General features: G+C 40.8%; 1 protein-coding gene across 3 annotated transcripts; it reads left to right on the top strand.

Annotated features, from left to right (window-relative positions):
* Nucleotides 1–7860: 7860 nt before the first annotated feature.
* Nucleotides 7861–17433, top strand: SERPINB13 (serpin family B member 13). Of its 3 annotated transcripts, XM_049619721.1 has the most exons (8): nucleotides 7861–8124; nucleotides 8627–8710; nucleotides 11143–11145; nucleotides 12633–12761; nucleotides 13177–13294; nucleotides 14696–14838; nucleotides 15048–15203; nucleotides 17020–17433. In XM_049619721.1, the coding sequence occupies exons 1-8, from the start codon at nucleotides 7960–7962 to the stop codon at nucleotides 17431–17433; spliced, it is 1212 nt and encodes a 403-aa protein (XP_049475678.1). In that variant the 5' UTR covers nucleotides 7861–7959. The 3 variants fall into 3 exon arrangements, with proteins under 3 accessions (XP_049475678.1, XP_049475677.1, XP_049475676.1); XM_049619720.1 differs by lacking the exon at nucleotides 11143–11145 and having other exon boundaries at nucleotides 8627–8695; XM_049619719.1 differs by lacking the exon at nucleotides 11143–11145 and having other exon boundaries at nucleotides 7943–8124; nucleotides 8627–8683.

The raw sequence follows: 17433 nt of genomic DNA, 5'->3' as shown, positions 1-17433 counted from the left end.
TGTTTAACATTTGTGTTAAAAAATTTTTTTTTAATGCTTGTTTATTTTTGAGGGAGAGAGAGACAGACAGAGTGTGAGTGGGGCGGGGCAGAGAGAGGAAGACACAGAATCTGAAGCTGGCTTCAGGCTCTGAGCTGTCAGCATAGAGCCTGACGCGAGGCCCGAACTCACAAACCATGAGATCATGACCTGAGCTGAAGTTGGATTTGGTTAACTGACTGAGGCCACCCTGGACCCCCTAATATTTGTGTTAAACCAAAGGTTGACCAGTTGAAGAACTGAGATAGGATACATACTTGCTGAAACGTTAGGAGAAAAAAGAATGAAAAGTACTTGATCAATTCAAAAAAATGTGATGAAGAAGAAAAAAGAAACAAGAAAGCATAGTGTACACAACATGTAAAACAAGGTGGTAAATAAGTCCAAATAAGACTAGGTCCTAGAATGATCTTGAGGTTCCTGAGTTCGAACCCTGCGTTGGGGTCTGTGCTGACAGCTCAGAGCCTGGAGCCTGCTTCGGATTCTATGTCTCCCTCTCTCTCTGCCCCTCCTTCACTTGTGCTGTCTCTCTCTCTCTCTCTCTCTCTCTCTCTCTCTCTTTCTCTCTCAAAAATAAACATTAAAAAAAAAAGACTAGGTCCTAGAAATGTGGATAAGTTAAATTGCACAGTTACAAGACAGACTGCATTAAAAAGAGAAAGGTTTATTTATAGACTATTACTAGGACATAGTAATAACAATAGGAAGATTAGAGTAATGATAGAGAAGAGGAAATACCAGAGAAACATTAAAAGAAGGAAAGTGAGGATAGTAACAATCAGATGAAAAAATTAATCAAAGCCTATATCAGTAACAGAAACAAAGATAATCATGACACATATTTCTTTTTGTTGTTGTTCATCTCCATTCTGATTTGAAATTATGATTTGAAGCATTCTTCCTGTTCACAGTTGCTTTTCAAATGGTATTTAATTCATTAGGTAGTATGCAGCAGCTTTTGGTTTTGGTTTTGGTTTTGGGTTTTTTTTTTTTGGCTCATGGTTGATTTCTTGGGGATTATTTTCATTAACTGAAAAGTTTTGATTTTCACTATTTTCTTATAGTAGTTTTGCACGTTTGTTGGGCAACTTTTTCTGTTCATACTGAAATGTATAGGAATTTTGGGCTAAAAATGACAGGTTACTATAGGAAGGCAATGTGTCTTGGATCAAGAATGCCCAATTCTGTTGGCATAGTTAAGTGCAGCTTGCAAAACAAATGGTGCCTTATTGCTATGCTTGTTGATCTATGTGCACAGATATTTGAAATTAAGTGCCTTCCATTAAACGGGGCAACAGTTCCCCCAGAAGAATAAATATTGGTAAAGAGAGATCAAGTCATTATGCAGAGATTTTATGATCATCTTTCTAAAAAATCCAAATGAGTTAGCTGACAGTTTAGCAAAGAAGAAAGTTCTTCAAGGTAGTTGGCTAGTTATCCAAAAATTTTTTTAAAAAGTTGTTTTTACAGCAGTAATCACTATTTGCAAGTTCAACATTCTTTAAAACTTAATAGCACTTAGTTCTACTTGATATTTTCTTGTAGAATGTAAATCTGACAAGAGAAGGGATGTTTTACATCTTATTCATTGCTGTTCCTCGGTACTTAAACCAGTTATCTGACATTGGAGAAAATGCTCAAATAGTCCTTGTTGAATAAATGAATGAATGGAAAAAGCAAAGACTCTGTTCACAAGAATATCAAAACTATAAAATACCTGAATAAGTCTAAAAAGAAATGTGTTTTGTGTGACGAGTAACACAAATATGGGAATATTAAAAATATATAAACATACAGTTCAATGAATTGTCAAACAGTGAACATCTATGCCACCACCATCCAGGTAAAAAAAAGTATAACATCATCATTACTTCAAGGCCTCCCTTGCATCACTTTCCGATTTTTACTTTCCTCATCCTCTTCAAAATATAACCGGTATGCCAACTTGTAGCATTGTAGTTTAGTTTTGCCTGCTTTTGAACTTCTTCTTATAAATGGAACCCCACAGTTCTATTCTTTCGGATTTGGCTTCTTTTCTTCAGTATTGTTTTTGATGCCCACCCATTTTGTTGACTCTAGCTTTAACTCATTTCTCGTCATGGCTGTATAGTATTTTACTGTGTGACTACACCATAATTTATTTCTATGTTCTACCATCGGACGTGTCTTTCGGTGCCCATGAGCACACATTTCTGTTGGGTGTATAGCTGAGGTGGAAATGCTGGGCCATGGGATATGTGTATGTTCAACTTTAATAATGCGCTTTGATTAATGAAACTTTTTACCTTTTGTGTAGTCCAATTTATTAATCTTTACTATTAATGTTAATGTTTTTGTTGTGTTTCATTTAGCTCTGCAGGTCATTTAGGCTTGATGTTTTGCATGTGGTATGAGGCAGTAGTCAAGATTTATTTTTTCCCCAATGGATATCCAACTGTCTCAGCATAGTTTATCGAAAATATCACTTTTTCCCCACTGCTCTGCAGTAATACTTAAAAAAAAAATCTAGTGTGCAGATATGCACAGACACCTTTCTAGGCCTTTCTTTTGCCCTATCCTTTGCCACACTTTATTAACAAGTCTTGCTACCTGATAGAACAGGTCTTACCTCCTCCTCCTCCTTCTCCAAGAGTGTTTTGGTTATTCTCAGAGCTCTGAATCAGCTTCTCAAATTTTTGAAAAGCAACAACAAAAAAAACCTCCTGGGATTTCAACCGAGTTTGCAATGACCAATTTTGAGAGAGTTGACATCTTGGCAATATTGAGTCTTCTAAACCATAAATAAAGCATTCCTTCATCTATTTAGGTCTTCCTAATTTTCCTGTATTATGTTTGATCTTTTCTATGTGGAGGCTTACACATCTTTCATTTTTAGTAGGTATGTGATGGTTTGGGGTACTCTATCAAATCATATACTTAAAAAATTTTTCATTTTTTTTGCATTTCATTGTGTTGCTAGTATATAAACAGTATTTGATTTTTTATAGAGACCTTGCATTCAGTAATTTTACTAAACTCACTTTTAAATTCTTATAACATATGTGTCAATTCCTGTGTGAATGATAATTTTATTTCATTTTGGGTCTTGAAACTTAATTAATTATTCAATTGCCATATCACATTTGCTGAATTCTGTTTTTTTGTTGTTGTTGTTGTTTGTTTATTTTTTTCTGTTCTTTCCCTCCAAGCCCTGGTTTAATTTTGAATGGAAGCAGTGATAGTGGCATACTTGTTTTATTTTTGATCACAAAGATAAAACTGGTTTTCTATTTCATTCTTTCTCCATTTCTTTCTATCTATAAACTCTACTGAGGGGCATGTAAGATAAACATGTTTCTAGTTCCTAATGTGAAGATGACAATTTCCCCCAATGAATGTGTCAATTCTAAAGGTTCCAATCTAAATACCCAGGGGAATTTTCATTGGCCTTGGTAAACTGATGGAAAAGTTAATCTAAAGGAGAGTATTTGCAAGAATTGCCAAGGACTGTTTAGAAAGCAAAATCAGTGAGAGATCTTGGGTGAGATATGAAGACACCTGGTCTTGGTCAGCTTCCCCAGAAGCAGTGCTGCAGACAGGGGTTCTTGTTCAGGGCATTTTTTGGATGGGGAGGAGAGGAGAGGGTTTCCTCTCCTTGAGAGAGGAAGCACAGGGAATGGAAACCTGTTCATCAGTCATGTGGTCTCAGCTAGAGATTAGATTCACTCTGATCCTATGGCAGAAGCTCTGGAGGAAAAATTACACCACGAAATTCATGTCCTGTCTTTTTGTATCTTATGCCAGTGTGTCAAACCTGAGGTGTGCGCTGGCTGGAGGTGGGGTGCCACATGGTTCCCCACTGAACTGTCAGACAAAATGGCGGCCAGGCGACAGGAGCACTGGCTGGCAAAAGGGATCTGGTTGGGACCCAGTGGCATCCATTACATTATAGTCTTGGAGAAGAAGTGTTACATGCCAGCGTCAGTCACAGACTGATGCACGGATGTAGAGGTTGTGTCCAAACTTGGGATAGATGGGAACCCTCTAGCACTCTGGTTCAGGGCTTAATTATTTTCGTCTCCTCACCCAGAAACATTTGAACTACTCTTCTAATTGCTAATGTATTTTCTACCTTTGGGACAGTTTTGATACTGGGAGGGAGAGGCTGATGAAATAGAAGGTTAGGGAGGGGTGCAATGATTGGAGGTTGTGACGACATTGAAAATTAGGTTTAGGAGGAACAGGGATAAGACTCCATAGCCAGAGGGAAGAATTTCGGTGTCCAGTAATTTCCAGCAGGAGCAGTTCCTGGTGGTGACGACACCTAAAGTGTGACCACGTGTGTGGACCACAAGAGGAGAGGGAAGATGTCAGGAATGTGCGAGCTGCCCCTGGCATGGACTATGAAGATGTACAGAGGGGCAGTGGGGTTAGAGCGAACAAGAAGACCATGCCTAGCAGGGGTGGTGGGGGTAGCTATGGTTCGGGAAGGGCACAGCGAGACAGGGTAAATCTCTAAAGGGAACACTGAAGGTGTTGAAGGAAGAAAGGCTTGGAAGGAGCAAAGGTAGGAGAGAGACTAGGAATGGGGACTTTGCTTCCTGATCCCAAGATATGAGTGTTTGTCCCAGGGAAGATTGTGGGATGTGTGGTCCCTAGGGGAAAGCCAGGCCTCCCTGTGAAAGTGCCTGATAGAGGAAATGCTTTAGGAAAATGTGGAGGGCTTGCAGAGGTAGCTGGGCCATACAACAGAGTCTAGGGTCACAGAGAAAGGAATTAGAAGACATATACTGATAGGGAGGTTCAAAAATGGAGCATTATTGCCGACTCAAAGATTTCATACCATCTAAAAAAAAACCTTTCTTGGCATCCAAGGTCAACTCCACAACCAAGTATTTTTTCTTTCCAAACCTTACTCAACTGGCATGTTTCTCAGTGACAATTAGAAAGCAAAGTTAATTAAATACTGCTTTGAATTTGCTTGAAGAGTTGTGTTCAGGAAAAAAACAAAACAAAACAAAACAAAAAACAGAAAGCAAAGTGTGAATATTGAGATTGGTACACACTTGACCATGCCCTTAGAAGGTACATCACTGAGCTGCTTCCTTAGGCAGACATGTGGGTGAGAGGGAATAGCTAAAATGTCCTTCTAAGATTTGTTTCTTGGCAACAACGATGAATCTTCACACCCTTTACCCAAGACCAATGTTAAGAATAATCCAAGCACTGTTTCTTTAATGGACTAGTACAGCCAGTAGGGATGCCTCAGGGTTAGCAGGAAAAACTGGAATTTGGAGGTGTAATCTCTTATTGAGTTGTTTTTGGAAACAGTGTTGTTTTCCTGAAACAATGAGCTTGTTGGGTGTTATGAATTATTGGTCCTTAGCCCAGTGTTTGGTACATAGTAGACTCTCAACCAATGCTTACTGAATGAACTAAAATGAGGGATTTCATACTTAAAGAGAGAATGCTTGAGAACAAGAGTGGTGAAGTGCATGCGTGTGTGCGTGTGTGTGTTTAGCTACCTGCCCAAACTTTTCTCACCACTTTTTGTTTTTTTATCTTGTAAGGTAGTTTTCTTTCATTTTCTTCTTTTCATTCAGCATCCTAAAATAAGGAGCAACTGCTAAGTTAACTTTATTGCAGAGACTGGGCTTGCTAGGACACAGCCCCATACTTCCATGGTAAGTAAAGCACGTATTAATTCAGATCTTTGTCAGGCTATAAACCAGTGGTTTCCAACCTTGGCTGCACATCATAATCACCTGGGGTGATAAAAATTCTGATGTCTGGTTCCCACCCCAGCAAATGCTGACTTTGTTGTCTGGGGGGTAAGGCTTGGGCATAGTTTTTGTTTGTTTGTTTCCCAGGAGATTTTAGTGTGTATCCAAGGTGGAGAACCAGTCATCTAAACAATTCTTTCCAAAGGATCCTGAAGATCACTGGGGATGAAAGTCCGCCCTCTGATGGTTTTTCCACCTGAGTCATAATCCATTTAACTTGGTCATTCTCATGCTACTCTTTGGTCGTGGGTTGAGCTCCTGCTTTTAATCTTATTTTGCTGTCTGGCTGATTTTGATCTTCTTATGCTTGGGCCTCCAAAATCCTTTGTAAGGAGTTAGAATTTAAACTCTATTCCTCTATGTCTTAAGGTGCACCCTTTGTGAACTACAGTTCACAAAACAGTTGCTGAGATCAAGTGCACAGGTTCATGGCCATGAGTGGAAGAAATAGGAAATGTAATCCTCAGCTTGTCATAAACCGTGTATGCTAATTTTATTAGAGAAATTATCATTGAGAAACCAAAATTGTTTTACTTGAAATGCAAAGATAATGACTAGGGAGAGGCAGGGAGAGACAGAGAGAGAGCTATAAATTAAAGATCTCAACAACTCCTGCTACATATGCTTCCTGGTTCCTTTCCTAGCCACCTCTGTCTCTCCAAAATCCAGGTAAGTCCTTTCTTTAGCTTCAGCTTAAGACTTCAGTGTTTTGGGAACACTGATGTTTGTTGATTTGAAAGAATTACTTTTATTGTGCATAATTTTCCTTGGGCTGGTTTTATTTAATTCAGTGCCTACATAGTCATGACAATGTATCATCTTGTTTGACTGTAAGTTAATTGATTTTATTTTTTTAAAAAAGTTTTTTAGTGTTTTATTTATTTTTGAGAGAAAGAGAAAGAGAGAGAGACAGAGACAGAGAGAGAGAGAGAGAGAGAGAGGAAGCACAAGTGGGGGAGGGGCAGAAAAAGAGGGAGATACAGAATCTGAAGCAGGTTCCAGGCTCTGAGCTATCAGCACAGAGCCTGATGTGGGGCTCGAACTCACAAACTGTGAGATCATGAACTGAGCCGAAGTCAGACTCTCAACTGCCTGAGCCACCTAGGCACCCTGATTGATTTGATTTCTGAGTTAACTCGTAAGGAATCCTTGAAAGGAAACTTGGGGTTGAAATGGAAGTTTTAACAGCAGATGTGGAATGCCTTCACAGGGATGGGCCCTTGATTCAAAAACCCCTCAAAGTATTTTGGCTTTCAAAAAATTTTCTTCCACACTAATCTCATTCTTGTTTTAGGATTTTTCTTAAAGCCTTCATTCACTAGTTGTAACATAGCTGGTGGTGAAGAAAGCATAAAATGTGTTGTAATTGCTTACTTTAGTAAATAGTAATTGCTCTTTAAAATTGTGTGTGTGTGTGTGTGTGTGAGAGAGAGATTACAAAAGTAATATGAACTCATGGCACAAGCCTGAAACAATATAGAAAAAGTAGAGGAAAGAAAACACTTTTATCTCTACTTAATAATCCATGGCAAAGAGATCTGTCATTGCCCTTTAGGGAAAATTCAGACAAGACTCCGGTTTTCATGCAGTTAGGGACTGGGGTTTAAGATAGTTAATCCATCCAGTCACTCTCTTCTGCACTAGATTTCAATCAGTTGAGAAATACAAAGTACCTGAGAAGGAGCCACTATGGACTTTATTATTTTAAGGTTGGTTCGGAGACCTGAGATCAGGAATTCTCAGGCCCTTCACTGGCCTGGTCACAGGCCAGCAGCTGGGCCATCAGAAGGGAGCAGGAAAGGGCTGGGCCTGCCTGGGGGGAGGAAGCAGTGGGCAGGCAGACACGGGTAGACTCTGGCAGAGAACAAGAGAAAAAACCATTTAGGTGTCAACCCTGATGCCTAGGGAAATGAGAACAGAAACACCGGATGATGCCAGATTGATTCGCGTCTCCTGTCCAGAGAAGGCCAAGGAAAGGGGTGAGAAGCAGGCAGCAGTGACTTTTCCCTGGGAGGATGAAAATCTCTGTTTCCTGAATCAATGCACGGACAGGAAGAGAAGCAGGACGGGTTCCTGTGACAGAAAGCAATTCAAATAGGTGAAATGAACTTGTTTGGTTTTGACTGTTGTTGCTGTTCTAGATCTTGCTGGGATCCTCATGGATTCGCTTGCTGCAGCATACACAAGGTTTGGGTTTAATCTTTTCCAAAAGCTGAATAAGACAAAAGATGGCAACATCTTCTTTTCCCCCGTGGGCATTTCAGCTGCCATCGGCATGCTCGTCTTCGGGACCCAAGGAGCCACCGCAGCCCAGTTACAGAAGGTAAGGAAGCTGTCCAGGCAGGCTCGTCTCTGGGGGCAGCCCTCCGGCATTACCCTGAAATGGGGCTAGGCAACAGAGAATGCACGTGAAGGCACAGGGCAATTGCAGGTCTATGAGGGAAGTCCTCCTCCCTCTCCAAATATCGCCAAGCCGTCTGCTCCCTGGTGCTTGAAATTCCTTTGAGGGGGTGCTGAGTGAGTGGCCTTGTCCAAAGTCTTTAACCTCACTACTAAAGACACAGCATGAAGAACAAAACCTACTGGAAGAAGTTGCGTAATCCCCACTAGCCTATAAAAGACGCATCAAAGATCAGTACATGAAAGGATTAACCAATGTAGGTGAGATCAATGGGCAATCCAGACCTGTGCATGATTTTGCAAGGAGAGATATGCTACCTGTCTACCACTGAAGTTTCTTGAACAAACATTCAACACCCCCGGACTGATTCTATGTGAGGGTTTCTCTATTCTGACCACAACCATAATATTTTCTGTCCTTCCAGATGCTCTCTTCTGAAAAAGAGGCAGGGAACTCAAGAATCAAAGCCGAAGAAAAAAAGGTGAGGAGATATGTGTTACAGTCTTCAGTAAGTCTGCTATGTTGATATGGGCTCCCTGGGAAAATGTGTAGGAGAGGTAATAGTTTATGCTTGTTTTTAATCACTGCAGCCAAGTAGGGTTGCTGGTATTATATAGTAACAAACCCTTAATATTAAGAGGAGATTTTAACTTTATTTTTAAATTTTTTTTTAATGTTTATTTCCTTTTGAGAGAGAGAGAGGGAGAGAGAGAGAATGAGTGCAAGAGAAGGAGACACAGAATCCGAAGCAGGCTCCAGGCTCTGAGCTGTCAGCACAGAACCCAACACGGGGCTTGAATCCACAAACCGCGAGATCGTGACCTGAGCCGAAGTCGAATGTTTAAACCGACTGAACCACCCAGGTGCCCCAAGAGGAGACTTTAACTTTAAAGCACCTTGACCACTCCGATGTAAATATGCATGGACTGAAAAGTCCCTATGGCAGAGTGAATGGGTTTAGGAGTTAAACAGATTTGAGTTCAAAGCCTGAGCCAGTCACTTAACCAGCCATGCTACTTTGGGTAAGCTATTCATTTTCTTTGAGCCTCTATGAAGTACCCAGTGGAGGTCTGGAACATACTGCTGACTCACCCAGTAATAATGGCGGTAGTAGGCGATACTATCACTACATTCTATTTTTATTTTAAGCTCCCTTGCTGATATTTTACATTAACGATGTATTAGCACAGGACCAATGACTTCTTAGGGTCACTTCTGGCTCTAGGGTTGTAGTATTGCTCCTCAAAGGACAATCTGCTCGAACATGGGACAGTCCAGAGGTCAGGGCTGGCATGTGGGGACGGTTAGAGCTCTCGGGGTGGGGGAAGGCACATCTACCCTGACAGTAGTCATGGCTCGGCACCAGATGCCCATAAAATCATGGCTCCGATCACCCAGCAATCCGAGCTGTTCATTTCACAGTCCCACACAGCCAGGTTGTCTGGTTGGCTCTGGGGCATATGTGGAGAGTCCGGCTTCCTTACAAAGTTTGTGTAACAGAACTGGGTCAGAGAGCTGCTCCACTGTCCACTTGACCACGGAGCACAGTTGTTTTCAGAGCACTCTCCCTCCCAAGCATGGTAGCCTGGACAGAATCTTTGCAGGAATTAGAAAAAGGAATGCCCCCTTGGGGGGTGACGGTTGAATTTCAGCTTTGTGCAGGGCACAACCTGTACAAGTCTGCATAGCAACTCTGTCCACCCCTCAGGACTTTTCTGGGACCCACAGAAGCATGAAGGAGAATAGAATTACTGACTGAAAGGACATTAGGACTGAGGCATGTCTTGGAGGCCACATGCTCTAATCTCCTCTTTCAACAGATGACAAAGCAGAGGAGTACAGTGATTTGCTCAAAGACATGCCAGATGCACATTTCATTATCACATAAACTTAGAGTATTCTGAACCTTGCTTTTAAAAATTGAAGATAAAATTTTAAGATATCATGTACAAAAGGTATTAGGAATTCTTACACACTTCTGCAATTCTGAATAATGCAATTCTGAATACCTTTTAACTCTCCCTTCTAGTGTAAGAAATAAACTATTGAGGGGGCACCTGGGTGGCTCAGTCGGTTGGGCGGCCGACTTCGGCTTAGGTCATGATCTTGCAGTCTGTGAGTTTGAGCCCCGCGTCGGGCTCTGTGCTGACAGCTTGGAGCCTGGAGCCTGCTCTGAATTCTGTGTCTCCCTCTCTTTCTGCCCCTTCCCCATTCACACTGTCTCTGTCTTTCAAAAATGAATGTTAAAAAATAACAATAATAAAAAAGAAATAAACTATTGACAAATTAGCTAATGCCCCCAAGTACTTTCCTTGAACACATTCCCAGCCTTTCCTGAAAGAAGAAGTTCCACTATCCTGAACTTGGTGTTTGTTGTTTCTGTATTATTTCATTGCATGTATTTTTTTTTTAATTTTATTATTCTTTGAAACCTCATTATTTTGGGCTCAGGATTGTATTTATAAGATTCATTTATTTTAGGTGGATACTTGTAGCCATTGATGATTCATTTTCATGGCTATTAACCCACTGATCCTGTTCATAGGTGATTTCTTTCTTCCTTGCTTCCTTTCTTCCTTCTTATTAAAAACAGATGACCCTTCTTATACAAGCCTTGTAGTTTCCCTGGATGAGAGTCTCTCTAGTCCTCAGCTTTCAAATATGGTAGCCACTGAATTGGCTATAGAGTATTTGAAATATACCTAGTTCAAACTGAAAGGTGCTGTAAGTGTCAAATATACATCACATTTCAAGATCTTAGTATGAGCAAATAATGTTGAAGGAAAACTGTTTTACTACTCACAACACTTCTAACACCGAATGTGTGAGTTTCCTTGTATTAAACAATTTTGACACTAACTGCATGAAGTCAGTGCAGACCCCACACGTTAAAGAGCTCCATTCCACAAGACTTGCCCTACTTCAGATGCTAATTGCAAGGAAGTAGGTTCCCAGATTATTCACACTTCTGCCCAACTTGGCTACAAATCAGAGGACTCCATTACCCCCTACTCAAATTTGATAATTTTCTATAATGGCTCACAGAACTTAGGGAAACACTGGTTTCTTGTAAAGAATACAAACAAATAGCCAGATGAAGAGGTATATAGGGTGAAGTCTCAGATTTTCCCAAGAGTTTGGGGTGCACCACCCTCCTGGAACATGGATGTGTTCACCAACCCAGAAGGTCTTTAAATGCTGTAGTTTAGGGATTTTTATGAAAGCTTTATCATAGAGGCACTTTCAGTGATTAGCTCTACCTCCAGCCCCTCTCCTCTCCCTGGAGGATGGGAGATGGGACTGAAAATTCCAAGCTTCTAATTATGGTTTGGTCTTTTCCAATGACCAGCCCCCATCCTGAAGTTGTTAGAACAACAGATGCCCCTATCACCCAGGAAATTCCAAGGAATTTAGGAGTTCTGTGTCAGGAACTGGGATCAAAGAGAAAATATCGAAAGAAAAGATGCTTCCTAGCACCCAGGAATTTGTAGTCAGCAAATTACAAGGTTTAGGAGCTCTGTGTTAGACACCGGAGAAACAGACCAAGTATACATTTTTTTATCATGTCACAGATAAAAAACATCTTGTTAATTTTTATATATTATTTTTGTTGAAATAATATATACTTGTATATTTATATATATATATAATTATGTATTATAGTTATGTCAAAATGATGTTCTAGATAGATATATTTGGTTTGATAAAATATAATACTATGTTTGATTTTATCTGCTTTTTACTTTTAAGAATGTAGTCACTAGAAAATTTAAAATTATTTATGTGGCTGGGGCGCCTGGGTGGTTCAGTTGGTAAAGCATCTGACTCAAGAAATGATCCTGAGGTTGTGGGATCAAGCCCCACATCAGGCCCCATGCTGAGTGTGGAGCCTACTTAAGATTCTCTCTCTCTCCTCTGCCCCTCTCCCCCACTCACGCTCTCTCCCTCTCTAAAATAATAAAAACTTTTAAAAAAAGATTATATATGTGGCTCACATTTGTGGCTTGCATTATATTTCTATGGGGCAACACTGGTCTATAGTACGTATCTGGAAGGTAGGGTGTATGTATGTTCAACTTTATTAAATATCACCAAACTGTTTGCCAAGGGGATCATACCAATATCTGTACCACTTGGCAGTGTATATTGGCCCATTTCATACAGTTGTACAGAGAGAGTGGGACCTGAAACCCCACTGGCCTTGAAGTCACCAGTCATTGATATTCAGGGATAGTTGACCCTTGAACAACATGGGGTTGAATGGCACAGGTCCACTTAGATGCAGATCTTTTTTTTGATAAATACAGTACTGTAAATGTATTTTCTCTTCCTTATGACTTTCTTAATAACATTGTCTTTTATTGAGCTTACTTTATTATAAAAATACAGCATATCGTATATATAACATATATATTGTTTTGATTTTGAAGATTGAGAAGACAGAAGAGATACATCACCAATTCCAAGAGTTTTTGAGTGAGATAGGCAAATCCACTAATGGTTATGAACTAAGAATAGCCAACAGGCTCTTTGGAGAAAAGACATACCTCTTCCTTCAAGTAAGTTTAGCTGTATCCACCACATCTGTGAGTGGTATTCATGAATGGCCGATGGCCCATTTAGGACTGTGGGTCCTGGAGGCATACTGCCTGAGCTGACTGCCTGGCTCAGTCCACATCACTGGGTGTCCCCCTGCCTGTTCTCCAGACATTCAGGCCCTTTGGGAGCTTCTTTTTAATTCTGGCAGTCTAAATCTGCTTTTTGCCTTAACCCTATCGTACCTGCCAAAAACGTGCCTGGAAGTACTCAGAAGTGATTTTCCCAGGTCCTAAGACACCCTGATAACAATGTCAGCCATCTTTAATGTACAGACACATTTTTTAGAGATGTTGGAAATGGATAAACTGAATTTCCGTTTTTCAAAATAAATTAAATTTTCAACCTCCTTCTATTCTTTCCCTGTTCCTCCTAAAGAAATACTTAGATTATGTGGAAAAATATTACCACGCTTCTCTGGAACCTGTTGACTTTGTAAATGCAGCAGACGAAAGTCGAAAGAAGATTAATTCCTGGGTCGAAAGCCAAACAAAGGGTACAGTATGGATGGGTCATTCATCATAAAATGCTTCTTGAGCACCTGCTCTGAGCTGGACACTCATAGGGTGCCAGGGTGCACAAGCCTTTGGGGGGTTCAGACTTGAGATAAGTTTGTTAGGGTTAGAAGGGCAGGGCTAGGCATGAGGAGTGGGAGAAGACACTACAGAGAGTGGAATAGTCTCAGCAAATGGGAGAGAGCCAAGGGGGCCCCAGGGAGGGACCAAAGGAAGCCAGCTCCATAACGAAGAATGATTTGAACATGGCTGTGCCTCACAGTATCTTCGGGACTCCTGAAACTGGACCCGTGTCTGTGTTGGGTTCACATCTTTTCCTTTATATGAGAGCCTTTCTTTCTTAGTCTGGGTCTGTAAGAGGAAATGTCATAGAGTGTCTCCTTTCTCTTGTCAAGTGAGAGACATTTAGCTCTCCTCCCACCAAGATCTTTATGGCCTCCAGCTGGGGCTTCCTGGCCTTCATCTCCACTAGAGCATCATGCTGGGACGGTAACAACTTTCAGCCCCATCCTCAGCACAGAACTTGACAAAGCCTCACTTCATGCTCTCTCCTTATCCCCTAGTATGAGCCAAACACACAAGAAATACCAGAGAGGACTATTTAATATGGAAATACACTTGGGGGTGGGGGGCAATAGCTGATACTTTAGTGTTAGAATTTCAGAATACATTTTTTAAAATTCCAGTTATCAGGAAGACATTATTATTTCACAATACAATTTTTCCATCTTTATACTTAGACCAAAAAATAAAATAAAATTTGAAGAGCAGGAAAAAAGGAGGGTCTATCAAAGGGTTGACTGATGGCAATATTCTTCAGAATTTAGTGTGGGAGGGGCTAAACCCAGAGACAAAAACATCAGTTTCTTTTCCAATAATATAATAAATCCCTAAATTTTGGGTGGTAACTATATCAAATGGGTAAAAATAAGAGCTTACACTTACTGCGTGCTTCTTATGAGCTGGAGAGCGCTCCAAGTGCTCTACACATATTAAGTCATCTACTCCTCATAACCACTCCATGAGGCAGGTTTTATTCCTGTTTTGCAGATGTGGAAACTGAGGCACAGCAAGCTTAAATAACTTGCCCGATTCCTCAACTGGTAAGAAGCAAAACTGGATGCTAACAGAGGCAGTCTGGTCCCAGAACCTGAACGCTTAACCATCGTACTTCAATTTATCCAATGGGACACACGGGCTGTGGGCAAAGCGAGGGCCTCCCTACAACCCTGCCAGCAAACCCTTTGTCGGCAAGGCCCTCAGGTGCTGGCCTGGCTGAGTTTTTAGTGACGAGTCAAGTCCACCTTCATCATATCTGCCTTGCCTAGCACTTGTGATTTTGAAGATGGGCCAACTTTGTTGTTGTTGTTGTTCATTTGCAGAAAAAATCAAGGACCTGTTTCCAGATGGTTCTCTAGACAGCTTCACCAAGCTGGCGCTGGTGAACACAGTTTATTTTAAAGGGCAATGGGACAGGGAGTTTAAGAAAGAAAATACCAAAGAGGAAGAGTTTTGGCTGAATAAGGTATGGCCCCTAATTTATGTATGTGATGTGTTGACACGTGGAACGTACAACCTAAAGCCCTACTTGAGCAAACGAACATGGTAGACAGCAAATACTGACTGGAGGCCCTGATCTTTAGCACTATTTTTGGGGGAGCCAATCACTTTGGTGGGTGAACCTGGCTGTCTTCCGCCTCCTCTGACACTGCACGCTCTATTGCTTTGTTGCAGAGTGCGAGCAAATGTGTTCCGATGATGACACAGACCCATACCTACAGCTTCACTTTCCTGGAGGACTTACAAGCCAAGATTCTGGGAATTCCGTATAGAAACAATGACCTAAGCCTGTGTGTGTTGCTGCCCAATGACACAGATGGCCTGGAGAAGGTAACACCTTGCATCTCCCCAGTCTTGCTTTCATCTCCTGAGGCTTTGTGTCCCAAAGCTTGTTTCTGGGTAAGCTTGGAAACAGGACTACTGATCTGGAGCTGGTGTCGAGCAGACACTGTTCCTTACTCTGTGCAGCAGCTACAGACGGATGTCTAAAAAGGGGCATTAAGCAGTATCGGGTTTCCTGAAAACAACCAATACCGAAATAGTTGGGGATGAGCGAACACGAACATTTAAGGTCATATAGGAGTTCCAAAGATCAGCGACTATTCTGAGAAATGGTTGATCTCTGTGCACCTTTTCCCCAGAAAAGAACGGCATTTGCACATACAGCAAATTTTGCATCCTGTTCAGTAGGCTATTAGACTTCCTGAATTTCTTTCTTGGAACTTTAATTTCTTTTTATTTGTTTTAAAAAAATTTTAAGTGTCTTGATTTATTTTGAGAGAGAGGGCACAAGTGGGGGAGGAACAGAGAGAGAGGGAGAGAGAGAGAATCCCAACAGGCTCTGCTGTTAGCACAGAGCCCGATGTGGGGCTCTCAGACTCATGAACAGTGAGATCATGACCTGAACCAAAATAGAGTCGATCGCTTAACTGACTGAGCCACCCAAACACCCTTAATTTCTTTTTAAAGATTTTATTTTATTTTATTTTTTGGAGCAGTTTTGGTTCACAGCAAAATTAAGAGGAAGGTACAGAGATTTCCCATTTCCTCCCTGCCCCCACATACACAGTCTCCTCCATAATCAACATCACTTACCAGAGTGGTAATTTTTTTAATCCAAAGATGAACCTCCATTGACACATAATAATCGCTCCAAATCCATAAGATCTTTAATCTTGAACCCTTTGATTTAGTCCCCCTTCATTTAAACCTAGTCTAAGATAGCTCCAAAAAGAGGTCCAGTACATGGAAAGAACTTGATAAATGATGGATGCTATATTATGATGATACTAGATGCTGTTCTCTGGCTGTGAAACATCTCTAGTTGCTTTGCATGTTGGAAAAATTTGGGATAGCAGAATGCCAATATGTATGAAAGCTTTAAGAGTATTCATACTCTGACTCCAAAATTCCAGTTCAGAAGAAACAAAATTGCTTTTCTGAGTCAAATCAGTAATTTCTGCATTAAATATACTGAGACACCTAGTTCAAAATTCATCATCACCATCATCATCATCATCATCATCATCATCGCTATTTTCAGATCCACAATATCTATCAGCATCTATCATGCTGCATACTTACTAGATGATCGTAAAATGAGTGGATGAATGTTTGGCAAAATTTATCAGCTCAATGGAAGTATTATCTATCAGTCTGAAGATATTTAGGAGAGATACAGACCTCTGAAAAAGTTTACATTAAAACAAGTAACATGGACATTCACTGTAATTGCAACTATGTAAATATATATATCATGTTAAGTAGACATATATATTATGTAAGGTATATTATTACATATTTATTACAGATAATTCATATAAATATATGACTTATTCTATATAAATTATACATTATGTATGCATAAAAGAGTACAGGGGAATAGTAAAAAATGAAATAATATGTGGATTGATAGAATAAGAAATACCTTATTTCTCATCCTTAAAAATTCATTTACTACTACTGAGTTTTCACATACATAAAGATGAATAAAGAAGTATAAGACAAGTGCCTGCTATAAAGACAACGGTCTAGTGGAATAACATTTCTTTTGTGCATTATTAAAATTAATCATTTCTAACAGCTTCAAATCAGTGTTACAGTGTTCTAACTTTGTGTCGATAATCATACCACTTTTCCTGCATAGATTATAGATCAAGTAACTCCAGAAAATTTAGTAGAGTGGACTAACCCGGGGCATATGGAAGAAAGGAACGTGACCTTGCACTTACCGCGGTTTGAAGTGGAAGATGGGTACGATCTGGAGGCCCTGGAGGCCGTCTTGACAGCCATGGGGCCGGCAGACGCTTTCAGCGAGTACAGAACGGACTCTCCGGGGCTGTCCTCACACTCCGGGCTGCAGGTGAAGAAGTTCCTGCACAGGGCCTTTGTGGCGGTCACCGAGGAAGGGACTGAGGCCGCAGCAGGCACCAGTGTGGGCTTTGCTCTCACACTGGCGCCGGGTTATGAACATTTTCATTGCAATCACCCTTTCCTGTTCTTCGTCAGGCACAATGAGTCCAACAGCATCCTCTTCTTCGGTAGATTCTCTTCTCCTTAG

Source organism: Panthera uncia (genome assembly GCF_023721935.1).
Source record: "Panthera uncia isolate 11264 chromosome D3 unlocalized genomic scaffold, Puncia_PCG_1.0 HiC_scaffold_8, whole genome shotgun sequence".
NCBI classification, from domain to species: domain Eukaryota; kingdom Metazoa; phylum Chordata; class Mammalia; order Carnivora; family Felidae; genus Panthera; species Panthera uncia.
Note: the sequence above shows the minus strand (reverse complement) of the source record. Positions and strands in the feature narration are given on the sequence as shown.

What these genes read in the sequence shown, in the direction of transcription:
- SERPINB13 (XM_049619721.1), top strand. Translation starts at nt 7,960, where the DNA reads ATGGATTCGCTTGCTGCAGCATACACAAGGTTTGGGTTTAATCTTTTC. An exon ending in CCGCAGCCCAGTTACAGAAG is followed by an intron (nt 8,125 to 8,626) that starts GTAAGGAAGCTG and finishes CTGTCCTTCCAG; the next exon opens with ATGCTCTCTTCTGAAAAAGA. An exon ending in AAGAGTTTTGGCTGAATAAG is followed by an intron (nt 14,839 to 15,047) that starts GTATGGCCCCTA and finishes GCTTTGTTGCAG; the next exon opens with AGTGCGAGCAAATGTGTTCC.